Source organism: Nannobrachium achirus (assembly GCF_963921795.1).
Source record: "Nannobrachium achirus genome assembly, chromosome: 17".
Taxonomy (NCBI): domain Eukaryota; kingdom Metazoa; phylum Chordata; class Actinopteri; order Myctophiformes; family Myctophidae; genus Nannobrachium; species Nannobrachium achirus.
The window spans coordinates 61,319,597-61,334,606 of NC_137824.1; the positions used below are offsets into that span (position 1 = coordinate 61,319,597).

The following is a 15,010-nucleotide window of genomic DNA, read 5'->3' on the forward strand; positions in this document are numbered from 1 at the left end:
GCATGTCGCTGCCTTGCTTAAGTTTCATCAAGGCAAAAAAAAGCACCCTAAGACACACACCAAAAGTTGTGTGTGCGGGGGAAAGAGGAGGGGCAGCCACCGTTGCACAGAAATCACTTTCACTTTCAGCTTATGACAAACGGCAGCTTTTAATCAATGCACAAGGATTTAAGGACATTATATTTATAATGATTACAAGAACATTCACTACCTGTAGCTATGGAGTAGGCCTACTCCGTTGGAACCTACTCTGTTGGAACGGAAATAAACTTGTACGTGCTGTTAGACAGACAGTTGGCTCCTCTCCTCTCCGCAGGTTTAATAGGAAGCAAAGACAGACACCACGGTTTGATTTGATCATTGCGTAGTCAATTATGAAGGGATTTCAAAAATGTAAACGTCTCCATATTGCTTGGGAAGTCTACTTAGCAGAACATCGCGGCCTTTGCGATTCGCTAATCGCTAATGTTTTTCTTTTACCGCGATGCGGTAAATTATGGATTAATAATGGAGGCGCGTCCCCGGGACCCCAGAAACAAGACGTGAATGCGTCTCTGGGCGACATGAACGCGTATTTGACGCGGGACGCGCACGTAATGACATCACTGGCATTGTGTGTGTTCGTTTAAATGCTTAATCTATATTTTGAATGTGCATATCATGGGACAATTACTTGTTTTTCAACATTTTTCAATTGCCTCAGGGGTACTCTTATTCTGAAGAGATCGGCACCGGAAGTCTTATTGCAGCTAACGCTAATGCAGCTCACTTCACATAGGCACTCGGGTGAACGGCGAAGCATGGGTGAAGGAGTCCGTTTCTCCGGAATGCCTGTCTTTCGGCCGAAAAACGGCCGAAAGACGCGGACGCGACCGAGGTTTGCTATAGAGCTACTGACCACTAGTTAAGCAACTTACACAGTATATCTTTAATTCAGTAATGTATTGAACACTTAGGCTACACTTGTACTACTGACATTTTTTGACATTTAGTGGTTTGTGTGTCGGGTCTGGTCGTGTTAGGGCCCCCACAGACAAACAGAATTTGTACGCAATGTTGTGGCATTTGAGGAATTTATGACTGTGACGAGGAACAGCCCAAATTCGCTCACGAGGCACAGTTTTTCTCCTGTCGTGTGGAAGCGCCTGCCGATATGTTAATTAGCTTTTTTACGACCTTTTTTACAACCCACCCGACAGCAGAAAATATCAAACTTGCTTGAAAATCACCGCACAGCGGGGTAGAGATCCAACAGTGATCCGGTATATCTCCGAGCAAATCTCTCCTTTTTCCTTCCCTCTCTCGACTCTCCCTCTCTCTCTTCCTCCGTCCCCACTCACTCCCGTCACTAGTTATTAATATTATTTTCATAAACATCATCATATGATTAGAACCTACTACCATTTAAAGTTTGTATCATGATCTTACTTTTAATGTTACTTTAGCCTATTAATAATATTATTTTCATAAACATCCATTAGATCTAGGGATATCCGACTAATAAACGGGGCTGATCCCACTATTTGGCTTGTAAATACAATTTGGTTATTCTAATTATAGCTCTATTCTTTAATTATGGAGATATGAACTTTATTAAACATTTGCATTTTGCACCCATATTAATGTCATGTCTTTATAATAAAATGTTGCATTTAACAAGTAAAATAAGCATAAGAATTACCATGGGTGATTTGCGGAGCCTGACTGTGTGGTCACGATGACCCCCATATATTCAGCGGCAGCAGCATGGCTGTCTGTCTGGTTTTCTGCTGCTTCTCCCCAACATGAGGCAGCACATTGAGCAGCATCTACTCTAAGTTGCTATGGTGCAAAGTGTGTGTGAGTGATTTGATGGCAAATGTCATCGTGAGCGATAAATCAAATCCAATAGAGACGACTCGATGTGAATCACTTGTTACCTCTGTTCGAGTAGGCTACTGCCTGGCGTGCCTGCTGCTTTACTGTGATCTGGTCATTTGAAGAATATTAATCCATTTTGAGGTGAGAAGAACATGGAGAAAGTAGTCTTAATCATTAATTGGCTGCGAATGCCATATATTATGGCTATAATAACGTAACATAGAGGAGAGCTGAGCAGGTCCCTTCACGCACGTGTCCAGTCAGTTCAGCTGCGCTGCGTTGGGGAGTTAATTGGTATTTAACCTACTTTAAAAAAAAGTTTTAGTCTTTCGCTGGTGATGTAGGCCTAATTAATTATTTGGGAGCAGATTCCAACAGTATAAACATTATTAAAAGGCTTTCATATACTCTTGATATTCTGATCTGACTTTTAATGTCACTTAGTGGTTGCTGCTGCTTTGAGGGAGGCGTGATTTATTTTTTTATTTTTTTGTCTCGTCACGTCTCGCACCAGATTTCACCACAGGGGTGTCGGGGGAGAGGTCTTGTTGTGTGTGCTGGCCTGTCGCGCGTCTCTCGCTCAGCGGGACACACAACCCAATAATCGTCAAGACTGAGGATGGTGTAGTGTGTGTGCTCATACGATCCGATGAAAACATTATAATATCTTATTGTAGGCGAAATCTCTTAGTCTGTAGAGGCTTTTAGGGTGCCTTGAATTTGTCGGGAGCATCTGTTCGACGGCACGTGAAGATCTGCCCTACGTAAGCTTGTGATTGGCTGAACTGGAGGTAGGGAGCGCTCCGTTGTATCCACTTGGACCGCGCGGAGGTGCCGAAAGTCGGGGGGGCGAAGATTTACTATAGCAGCACATAACTCGGTAAGGGCACAAGTTCAACGCTCGACACGCTCGGCCGTGTCGCAATGTCGCCTGATACCGTGTCGCAATGTCGCTGGCTCATGGTCGCCTGAGACGGCGCGGCTCCGTCATCTCCACTGAAAACAAGCGCTCCTTAACCCTATAAGTGCCTATCCCAAACATGTTCGGGATATTCGGGATCAAAAAAAAATTTTATTTGCTATTTTACTTACCCCGAGCTGCTTGGAGCAACGTGGGTGGTCCCGGCTCGCCCAGCGCTCAACAACGAGAGACGCTAGATGCTCCGACGATTTATTCCATTGAAAATGGTTTAAAATAAAGTTTAGAGCCCCCCAAAAAAACCTCAATATATACTGTCGGCGGCACGACGTATTCCAGGGTGCCTATCCCGAACATGTTCGGGATATTTAATAAAATGAATTATTTAATCGGAGGCCTCAACAAAGTCCAGCTTTAATTTTCCATCCAGGCTGCAGGCCTACACTAGGCCACCCACGGGCCGTAGTCGCGCTAACGGCCGCATCCGCGCCGCCCACTCCAATAATAAGTCGCATCTTTAGACAGGATTTTCTCCGGATTGTGTTCCCAGACCCAAAAAGAAAGTTTTTTGCGGCTGAAATAGCTTTAGATCGGGCTTCTAAATGGGTTAGCATTTTGGCTACGTGTCAGCTAGCTTCCTCCTCTCGTCTCCCATAGCATTGACTGGAGTGAAAACACAAGCCAGTTGGGAGAGGGTCGACGAAAGCTATAAAGAAGGTCTATGGATAAATTTCTGGCACTCTAGCGCCCCTTGTGGCCGGATGGCACTGTATGAGTTAAGAAGCTAACTGAACCCTGGTGGGTTCGACGCGGGTGAAAGTTAACCTGGTGAAATGCTAACCTGCCAACGCTGGTGAATGTTAAACTATGCCTAAAACCTAAACCTAACCCAAATCCTAACCTCAGTAAAACTATGCCTAAACCTAACGCAAACCCTTAGTCGAAATGATGTGCCGTCGAAAAAGCGATTGATAGTCAGAGAGTTTCGGGCATAAATCGTGCACTTTACGATAAAAGCAAGAAATTTGGCACACAGTTAGAACATGCCATTATGGAACATTTTTGGCTATAGGGCCATCGCAGATTTGTCTTGGGAAACTTGTGGGAGCCAATCAAAGTTGGGCTCTCATAGACTTTACTATACAGTAATACACTGGCGTAGCGACCCCCCACCGGGCCCCAATGCGAGGTTTTCACCACACCAAAATGTTCCATATGGCATGTTCTAACTGTGTGCCAAATTTCATGCTTCTATCATAAAGTGCACGATTCCATCAAAATACTGCCCGAAACGCCCGGACTATGATTGATTGATTGATTGATTGATTGATTGAATACTTTATTGTCAGTTTGCATAGGAAAAGGTACAGTTTCATGATGGTACAGTTCACTGGTTCAAGGTCAACTAAAAGGAGATCTTAGTAAGCATTTCTGCTTTTTTGCACAGGAAACCATTAGAGTATCTCTATAACATTGATTATACAACAAGTAGTCCGGCTCTCAATGGAAAACAGGCTCTCCAACCGTGCATCAAACGAGCACAGATGCACTGCTAGACCTGGGCCTAATCACATGAAGAATGTATCACTCCGCCACTGCACCTGATTATCCCATATATGGCACAGCTGCGCCCTCTGGAGGTAAAAACACAGTAGCAGCTTGCAGCGCAAACTAGCCACAACTAGCCACTCTAGCCACTCGGACGGGAGAACAACTTGTTACACTACTATCCCATTGGAAATGGATTTCACTGTTAATTTAGATATATTTGTTGGACTTACGCAGGGGTGTCAAACTGCCATTTCGCGGGCATTTTGCGGCCCGCGAAGAGGTCCAATGCGGCCCGCGACGGCCCTCTTTAATTTTTTATTTTTTTTTGCAATCGCGAAATTGCATGTTTAACCCCCATACCACACCACATTTGAAGAAAACATAATGGCTTTTATCTCATGAATGCCTGAATGGATTTCCAAGCGGATTTTTTTGTTTGAAAGCTGTGAACAGCGTGCACACACATGGTGCATGATCTAGGCATGGGCATGCATGATCCGTGCACTATGAATTACATGGAAGTCTATGGAGACTGAGGCATCCTGGTACTTTGCAGCCATTTTGAAATAGCAGCGAATGCGTTAATAGTAGGGGAAAAAAACCATTCAAGGTGCAACAAGCATGGAATATGAACACAACATGTTACTTTCTAATAGCGAGCGACCGATTATCGGGAACCGATATATCGGCCGCCGATATGACCTTATTTGGGCATATCGGTTTATATCGGTATCGGTGAAATTTCCCGCAGATATAAAAATAATTAAATAAAACTGGCCGCAGTGCCTGGGAGCTGTGTGGAGTCTGTAGACTGTTGAATTGTAGTGTAATGAAATATTTTGTCCAGCAGGGAGCATCATTCCTTCACACTGAGGCCAGGCCAGTGGAGTGTGTGTGTGTGTGTGTGTCTGTGTGTGTGTGTGTGCGCGTGATAACTCACATAACGTCTCACGTTGCTGAAGATACAAAGATAATTCCAAACAAAGTCCAACAAAGATAATTCCAAACAATGTCCATGGGAGTATAGGGACAGCACTTGTTGGCAATCTAAGGATAGCATTTTTAATTCCCTTTATAGAGTTTAAAACGACCAGTTCTACCGGAGCTAGCATTAGCCATTAGCCAGTGGAGAGAGGAGGAAGGAAGCACCCGTGGCCCGTGCACCAAGCGTGTTGCCAGACTTATGGGAGATAACAAGCAAACTGGTATATAAAACAAAACACTGTGTGGACAGTGGAAAGAAGAGTGTTGCCAGATTTATGCGAGAGAAACAAGCAAACTGGTATATAGATCATAAAAAGTGCGCTCCCCTCCTCCTTTACTGTATGGTGAATTGACAACGTAGTGTGTTTTGTGTCAGCCGAGCCTTGTCAGGCCTGTCAATGTCAGGCCTGTCAATGCTCCTGGATTGTGTGTAAACAGGACGATTTTAAAGGATGTTAGGGATTCACACTCCTTTAAGGCCATTGGTAAGGCGTTCCACATTCTGGTGGTATAGCAGGAGAACGAGTTTGACCCACACGTGATGCTATGCTGTATGATCTGTATGGTACCTGTCACTCAACTCTATGCCAATCAGCCTGCTTTTGACGAGAGAAGACGTTTTAACAGGAGCGCATTCTTAAATCTCTAATCTAAAATAGCGTCTTTAGGTGAGAAACAAGCCTATATTTAGTTACTACATAGCTATTTCTGGATAAAAAATAATAATGGAACGTTCAAACAAGCTGTTAAATAACTTAACGAGCCATTTGGTCGGTACTGCTGCCTGTGACCTCTAGGGAGACCGGCCGAGGACTCTCACGACGGAGTGCTTCTTCCTGCGTGTGTGAGTGTGCATGAGAGAGAACACACATGCCGCATTCCTTTCTCCTCACCACACACACACACACACACACACACACACACACACACACACACACACACACACACACACGCATATGCAGGCACGCGCGTCCAGTGTCACAAGTCACCACTGAACGGGCAAATGTAGACATGTTAATCATAATCTCCATTACTGTTTAGTTTGTTGTCTGTCTATCGACATACATTTTCTAGTTAAAAGATTAACTGTAAAGTCCTTAAATTGCTACTTTAGAAATGTGCAGATATGTATATATGAAACATTGCTTGTAGAAATGTACATTAAGGCCAGGATTCCTGAGTATTCCTGAATGTAAATAAATTGTCCTATTACCGTGTTCAGTCTCTTAACTCATCCAGAGCCCAGGACATTAACGGATTAGGGGGTCCAGAGTGCCCCCTCCCGGCCCCATTAACGGCCATTGTCTTATTTTGAAGGCCAGAAGTCTAGACCGGAAGTACTTCCGGTCTGACGTCATCGGATCCTGCGACGGAACCGATCATTGTTTACGTGGTGCCATGCTGGATTGCATAGGAGCGTTTATACATGTGTTTTATAAGCGAGCATCTGCCTCCATCTTCGCTTCTAAAGTGTTGTTTTGAGATAATGGACATTAAAGATGAGATCGGCCGTCCACCTCAATGTTATGGGATGACTATTGTGTGCTCGTGGAGCCGTGATGATGACAAAGCAGCGCGGATTTCGTCTCCGGAGCGTCGGCCATTGTACTAGGTATTTTTACTCGCCGTTACAGTAATATATTACTTTTCGCGCGACATCACGCATTCGGCACTATACGTACTCTAGTACTTATCGCGTGACATCACGCGAAAGGCACTAGATGAGTTAAAACAAAGCATTAGAGAATAAGCTGAGATGTTAACATCCTCTCTCTGTTCCAGGAGGACTCAACCATGAATTCAAGGAGGATGGAAGGTGAGCTGACACTATGAATTGATGGATGTCTTCAATAAACTGAATTAAAGGACAACCACACCCTAAATAACATATAGGCTAATTTGCCTACTTATATTGATCCCAAATGACTGTCCATGGGGTCTATTAGGCACAAATGCCCCTGTTGTCCAGTTTCCCCTAGCCTGATTTCAGACTCAGCTGAAGCTTGAGTCTGACATTGTGCCCTGTTGGATTGGTTATTCGTTAAACCCACCCCCACCCCCGGCGGTCATTGGAGGAGCAGTAATTTTGGATGGGATAAAGCGCTTATTATGAACACAACACCACGCGTTTACCTTTAGGTGTCTTACTGGTAGATAAGTCTACTTGTTTATGATGAGCACATTGATCACGTTTCTTTGTGTTGTCGCAGGGTTTCCTGCAGGAAAAAGGCTTGGCCAGGTGGTAGGCTGGGGGGGGGGACGGGACTCTGGTGTGCGCCAAGAAAAATTTTAAAGGGGCTACACCATGAATTTTCTTTTTTTTGTGTGTCCCACCAGCACCTTCTATCCTCACAAAGTCCTATTTCTGACCATTGTGTCTTTCTCAGTTTATGGGCAGATCTATGTAAGCAGGTCTCAGAAAGGGGCTGTCTGAGAAAGGTCCCGATTGTGATGTCACACCTCAACCGATGGGGGTTGGGGAGGGGTGGGCAGGCCTGAGCAGGAGGCAGGAGGAGCTGGGAGAGGGTTGGGGAGGGGAGGGCAGGCCTGAGAAGGAGGAGCTGGGAGAGGGTTGGGGAGGGGAGGGGAGGGGTGGGCAGGCCTGAGAAGGAGGCAGGAGGAGCTGGGAGAGGAGGGGTAGGCAGGCCTGCTGAGCAGGAGGCGGGGAGGAGTGTGGGGCCAAATCTGTCTCAATAGCGCAGCCCTCCCACTCAGGACAAGGTGGTACTGCAGCTGAAAAAAAAATCCCAAGACGGAAATGTATCTCTTCTCCTCCAAATAAATTGGCCTTAATTAAATAGGCCTGTTATTGATTCTGCTTTTAAATAAATATGCTATTAACCAAGTTAGTAGAAATGTTATTGAATATAAATGAAAGAGTGACATGGTGTCAAAGGGCAATATTGCCCTAGCTGTCTGTTCCTATGGCTTGATCTAGCTCAGACATGGCTTGATCTAGCTCAGACACTGCTCAAACAGAGTGTGTGTGTGTGTGTGTGTGTGTGTGTGTGTGTGTGTGTGTGTGTGTGTGTGTGTGTGTGTGTGTGTGTGTGTGTGTGTGTGTGTGTGTGTGTGTGTGTGTGTGTGTGTGTGTCAACTTTCCATGTCTACCATTACAGAGGATGGCACCTCTTCCAGTACATCACGAAAATGGAACCCAACCAGTCAAAGATGGAAGCAACAGTTTAAGAAGCTTGCAAAGGGTGACCGTGAAGTTGTCGTGTGTCAACTTTCCATGTCTACCATTACAGAGGATGGCACCTCTTCCAGTACATCACGAAAATGGAACCCAACCAGTCAAAGATGGAAGCAACAGTTTAAGAAGCTTGCAAAGGGTGACCGTGAAGTTGTCGAAGTTGGGACATTTATGTTTTCGAAAAACAATGAATTCCTCATAGGAAAGGGGAGTAATGGATCTGAGGTCTACTTGGGGTTAACGGATGATGGCACTGAAGTCGCAGTGAAGAAAATGACAATTAGAAACCTTGCAGTGCTGAAGAATGAGGAAACATTTTTACGTCTTCCAAAGCTTAAGCATCCTTCAATTGTAAAATATGTTGGCCATGCAGAGGATGACGACTTTGGTTACCTTGTTCTTGAGTTATGTGAATACACCCTGGAAGAATACATGTGTAAACACAACACTTCTGAAGAGGAGAGGAAACGGCTTGCACATCAAGTACTCCAGAGCTTAGAAGTTCTTCATTGTCAGAATCCTAGAATTCTCCATCGTGATATCAAGCCCCAGAATGTCTTGATTGGTAAGCTATAATGATGATAATGATAATTATTATTATTGCGAATGTATTTTGCTCAGTCTATAACTCTTATATTATCTTACCCAATATGCTTCGCAGATATTCAAGGCAGGGCAAGATTGGCAGATTTTGGAATAAGCCGAAAATTACCAGAAGGACTCTCAAGTATATTCACAAGTGCTCTAGGAACAACTTCCTGGATGGCAAAGGAGACTTTGGAAGATGATTCTGTCATTTATAAAAGAAGCAGTGACATCCAGGTTGTTATTTATTCTGTATGAGAATTTGATGAATGAGAACAACATAAATGTGTTCTTTATATTCATTCTTAATGGCTGAGACTTTATGATGGATGAACATATTGTATGGCCTAGGGATGTGAAAAATCGACTAAAAAATCGACTCATGCTTACCGCGACTCAAAAAGTATGAGTCGAAAAATCACGTTATAAGCGTTAATGTTTTCCAAATGTGAGAACACCGGTGTGTGTGTCTGTGGCGGAGACAAGTTCATGTATGTGTTGTGCATGCATGCATCGCAGATTCGCATGCATGCGGCGCTAGTCAGGTCCGCGGACTACTGTTTGAGAAACACTGCTGGACTGGTCTGATGCACGCGTCATAGCAGTGCGCGCTGAGTCGCTGTGTTTTGTTTACCTCGGGGAGGGAGAGCGAGGCAGAGCAAAGCTCCACATTTGATACACTAGCCTGGGGTGCCAGCCTGAGCACTACCGCTACGTTCCATGGACTTTGTCACTCCGCTTCTAGTCTCTAGAGAACAGACTCCATGCTAACGCAAGGAAGAGCATTATTTATTATAATTATTATTAGGGCTTTGATGCAAGTTCTGATGGGTGCAGCTGCATAAGTTGTGTTGCTTAAAGTAATGCGCCGTTGTGCTCTCCTCTCAGCTGCTGCTTAGCGGAAAAAAAGTGAAAAAAGTCAATTGACGCGTTGATTTTCGTCCTCGACGCGTCGATTCGCAAATAATGCGTCGATTAACATCCCTAATATAGCCTAGTAAACTGACTCGTGGAGTCTGGTTTACGAGGCTACATATTGTATCCCTTCTAAAAGAATCAGTGATATCCAGTTTATTGTATTCTGTAGAACAATTTAATTAATGTGTGTGTGTGTGTGTGTGTGTGTGTGTGTGTGTGTGTGTGTGTGTGTGTGTGTGTGTGTGTGTGTGTGTGTGTGTGTGTGTGTGTGTGTGTGTGTATTCTATACCGGTATCATTTTCACATTCATTCTAAAGGTGGCTGGGATGTTGATCTATTACATCCTGTCTGGAAGAGAACATCCATTTGGCAAAGGCCGTAGATGTGAAACCAACATTATGGATGGAATCTACAACCTGGACCACGTTCAGGATGAAGCTGCTAAGAATCTCATCGAGAGGATGATCAACAAAGACCCAGAGAGAAGACCTACAGTTGAGGAATGCTTGGCCGATCCCTTCTGGTCAACTGAAAGGTAGGATTGAAACATTTAGCTCCACATTCATTCATTCACAGATGAAATCTTATTCAGCTGAAGTTATATTTTTATATTCTCAGAATAAACTGCGTATGTTGTTTGAAATGTTTACTTTACATATAGGTAAAGTAAGTTTAGGTATTTTTACTCTACTGGAGTATTTCCAATTATATCAGTTTTTTGTTAACGGCGGTAATTATTAATATTCTCTTAATTAATTGTGTTAAAATTGTTGACACATTTAATGCATGCGCAGATGACCGGTCCCTTTCACTGAGCCCCCCCCCCCCCCCCTCTTACAAACTCACTCCACACAGCAGCAGGGGAGAGAGAGAGAGCTGGCATCTCAAAGTGAGGAAGTTGTTAAAGGTCAAATGACATTCTGTTTTTACCAATCATAAAAGTATTTGCCCTGTTGCTAAAAACATGTTTTAAAATATTTAAACTTGAAAATCCACTCCATGGAGCTGTGGTCTCTCTCTGGGCCCTGTTTAGGTGTCCTGAAATACTCTATACTCACCACCAGGGGAGCCTCTCTCTCCCACTCATTCTAACAAATATTAGTATAGTGCAGTAAGTACATGTACTTGAGTATAATTTTGAGTATTTGTACTTTACTTGAGTATTTCCAATTTCCAAATGCACTTAATCTCTCCACTACAATCATTTGGAAGCTTTTAATACAAATCAATCACTTCAGCCCTTATAGGCCAGCGGTTCTCAAACTATGGTACCCAAAGTGGCCACGCACACACACGCACACACACACACACATACAGAGCCCCTCCAACACACTGAGAGATGCGTGCTCGCATTTTCGTTGCTTTCGCACAAAACCCAGCACTGTGACACAGACACACACACACACAGAACCATGGCAGCTAAAGCGGCTGAGCTAAGCCCTAGCCTGAGGCATACGCGTCTGCAATCAGTGGGGAATTGTGTTCAATACGAGCCGAGGCGCGGGTGTTTTTTCTTATCCCGGGAACGATACATTACCGGAGCCCTGCGGTTACATATGTACCTTCGCGGAGTTCAATTTAGACCGTCCGTGCCGCGGTAATGTTCCAATAGCTGGATAAATGTATTTTATATGCCCATATTTACAATTAAAGGATAATATAATGTAAGAGGTCACTTCCTCAAAACTTGGGCTGTGGAGAAATACAGACAGGGAGACTGGGAGAGAGGAGGGGGGGGGGGGGACTGTCAACGCATGAATCCAGCAGCCAATGAACTGCGCGTTTGAGACTCATTATGCAGAAACCGGCACAAACACACAGATAGCAGGAAAACCACTGCATGTCAAAGGTTGCGTTTTTTGGGTGTAATTGAGGCCAGGAAACATTAAAAAAAGCAAAAAAAAAACCTATCAAAAAATATTTTTGGATGTCATGTCCACTTTAAAACGTCTTGGATATAGACCACTGAATAATAACTGATCATCATACATCTCAAATATAGTCTACTAGTACCTTTGTTACTAAAATCCACGATGTTAGGGTGTTGCTCCAACTTCCTTGGATTTAATAAATAGCAGTGTAGGGCTCACGGTGGACACTGCCAGTCAGCTACACTTTGTAAGATCAGCAGGTGAACGGTGGCTTGTTAAGAATGCGCATTTGACCCAGTTTTGCTCCCGTCATACAGTCTGAGGTAGCCCAGTGTTGCTTTTTGGCAACATTTTTTAAATCATTTTTTTAAAAATGTTACAATTAGTTTTCCTGTTCTTTTTTTCCACATTAACATCACCATTAAATCCTATTGTTTAGTATTACAATGCCATTGGCCACGATATGTGCATATGAATACCCCCCACAGAGGCTGACATTCACACCTCCCAGAGATGTTGAAATTCCAGCGTCTGGACGAACAACATCTCACTTTTTAACTGAAGCTATTCCTCACTAAAACATAAGTAAAATGCCTGTAATATTTTTTTTCGTGATTGCGACCGCCAGGTCGCAGTTCGAAGAATGGTGTCGCATACAGATGCTGGTGAACATCCCCTGCCGCAGCGAAGAGGCACTCCTATCCAATCACGGAAGCTGGCACAAAGCCCTGGAAAACGCTGTGCAAACTGCCTCCGTCCCAGACCGCCTAAAGGCAGATTTCAGGATCATGACCACTTCTGCTGACACCAACACACACCCTGAGGAATCGGACAACTCCAGCGACGAAGACCATTTGCCAGAAGACATCCTGGACGACTGGATGCAGGCCGCCGCGCTTCACGCCCAGTTCGACGACGACCACAAAGCTCACAGCGGCCCACCCTTTGACCCCTGACAATTCTGGGAGGAATTACGAGCCCAAGACTTCTCCCCACAAATGCTGCAGGACTCTGGAGATTTTCTCAAGCTACAGAGGGCCCAGTTCCAGCTGCCTCCTGTCAACTACGACAACACTAACCCTCAATCCCTCAATGCAGGCCAGAAATTGGCCTTTGACACACTCTGCACCGCCATCCAAGGCACCATGGTTGCCACACCACTCCACCACGCTACACGCCTCATCATCTCCGGACCGGCCGGCACTGGCAAAAGCTACATCATCAAGTGCTTGGTGCAGCATTGTCGGTCTGTCTACGGTCACGAACAAGCCACAGCTGCTCTCAGACTTGCGGCTCCCACTGGAACAGCTGCATTCAACATGGGTGGAACAACTTTGCACAACTTGTTGGCCCTACCTGTACCTCTGAGAAACACTCTGCAAGAAATGCCCGCCGAAGACTTGGGCAACCTCCAGGCATGGCTCCAGGGACTCAAGGTGCTAGTGGTGGATGAGATGAGCATGGTTGGCCGAAAATTTCTGGGTGCCATTGACCAGCGTCTGCGGCAGATCTTCCCTGAGCACACACGCGACTGGTTTGGCGGCGTTTCCGTCGTACTCATGGGGGATTTCAACCAGTTGCCTCCTGTCCTCGACCTTCCCATGTTTTCCAAAGCCCATGCACAAGGACTGAGCGATGCTGGGAGGAGAGTTTTTGCTGCCTTTAAACAGGCTGTGACACAATAGAGCCATCACTGCCGACACACCAGATTCCAAAGCCTTCACAGACCTTCTTGCCTGCCTTCGACACGGCCAAGTCACCCACGCTGATTGGCTCTTCCTCATGCAACGTTCCCACCACATGCTCTCCGCACAAGAACAGTTCAGTTTCAGTGACGCTCAGCTCCTTGTCAGCACACGCCCCACAGAGAAAATCCTCAACGAAGCAAAACTTCAAAGATTGCCCACAGCAAAAGCCACGCTAAAGGCTGTCAACGCAGGTCCTGGATCCTCGGCTGTCAATGCTGACGATGCCGGAGGCCTCCCCAACTTCTTGCACGTTGCACAGGGTGCATGAGTGATGCTTCGCCAAAACCTTTGGATCCAAGCTGGCTTGACCAACGGGGCCTTAGGAACAGTCCTGGGAATCCTATATGACCCCAATGGCCCACAGCCACCTGCCCTGCCACTTGCTGTCTTTGTGCAATTCGACATCTACAAAGGGCCAAGCTTCCACCCCCATCATGCGCTAGGGGTGGGCAATATGATCGATACCGCAATACATCGCAATAGTTTATTTGCCAATACTGTATCGATACTTCAGGCAGTAGTATCGCAATACTAAAAAATTCCCATGCATAGGAACCAATGGTAGAAGTCCGGTCCTGACACTCCGCTGCCTATAGATGTCACTGTAGCGTGATTATAGATCCAACTGGGAAAGATGGATAACCACGCCCCGGACTCATTTTTGAAGCTTGTGATTGGCTGAACCGGACGTAGGGAGCGCTCCGTTGTAGTCACTTGGACCGCGCGAGGTGCACGGTACCCAATTATCATGGCGTTTATCGTGCGCTTGCCCAGGCCTTACGGCCTGGGCATAAATATAACGATTGCATTCACCACGGCTTCGTAACTCGCGCGGCGCTCCGCCGGCCGCGCGGCCCTGGCCCGCTCTTCGCGGCCACTCGCGCCTGCGGCGCTCGGGGGCGAAGAGCAGGACCAAGGTCCGCTGGCCTTCGCGCCGCTTGCAGTGTCGTGGACAATAACTGTGAAAACGAGCGCTCTATGCCGTTTCCATCCATCTTTCCCAGTTGGATCCATAATCACGCGTCACTGTACTATAGTAGCTACTTCCCCTTCCCATGGTTCAGTGAGTGAGGTCTCTTGAGAAAATGGCTGCGAACAACAAAGACAACAACATTAGAGCAGCGCCTTCAGCTTTTAAAGCTGATTTATCGCAATAGTATCGCAATAGTATCGTATCGCAAAGATTCACAATTTATCGTGATACGTATTGTATTGTGAGATTCTTGCCAATATCCACCCCTATCATGCGCGCACTGTGCCAATTACCCCGCACACTTACAGGTGGATGAAGGCAGCCGAGGTCTGCACACGTACCCAAATCCCTCTTTGTCTGGCCTTCGCTATCACAATTCACAAGAGCCAAGGTTGGACTCGCGAC

The 15,010-nt window shown here is 45.6% G+C and overlaps 1 protein-coding gene across 2 annotated transcripts in view; it reads left to right on the forward strand.

The window, feature by feature from the left end:
* The window catches only part of LOC308302599 (ribosomal protein S6 kinase alpha-2-like), a 50,282-nt gene that overhangs the window by 4,776 nt on the left and 30,496 nt on the right, over nt 1-15,010 (forward strand). For both annotated transcript variants that reach the window (XM_080746856.1, XM_080746855.1), the window contains 4 exons: nt 7,097-7,130; nt 8,434-9,075; nt 9,172-9,332; nt 10,331-10,548. In XM_080746856.1, coding sequence (XP_080602982.1) covers nt 7,109-7,130; nt 8,434-9,075; nt 9,172-9,332; nt 10,331-10,548 — 1,043 coding nt within the window. In that variant the 5' untranslated portion in view covers nt 7,097-7,108. The remainder of the gene's footprint in view (nt 1-7,096; nt 7,131-8,433; nt 9,076-9,171; nt 9,333-10,330; nt 10,549-15,010) is intronic.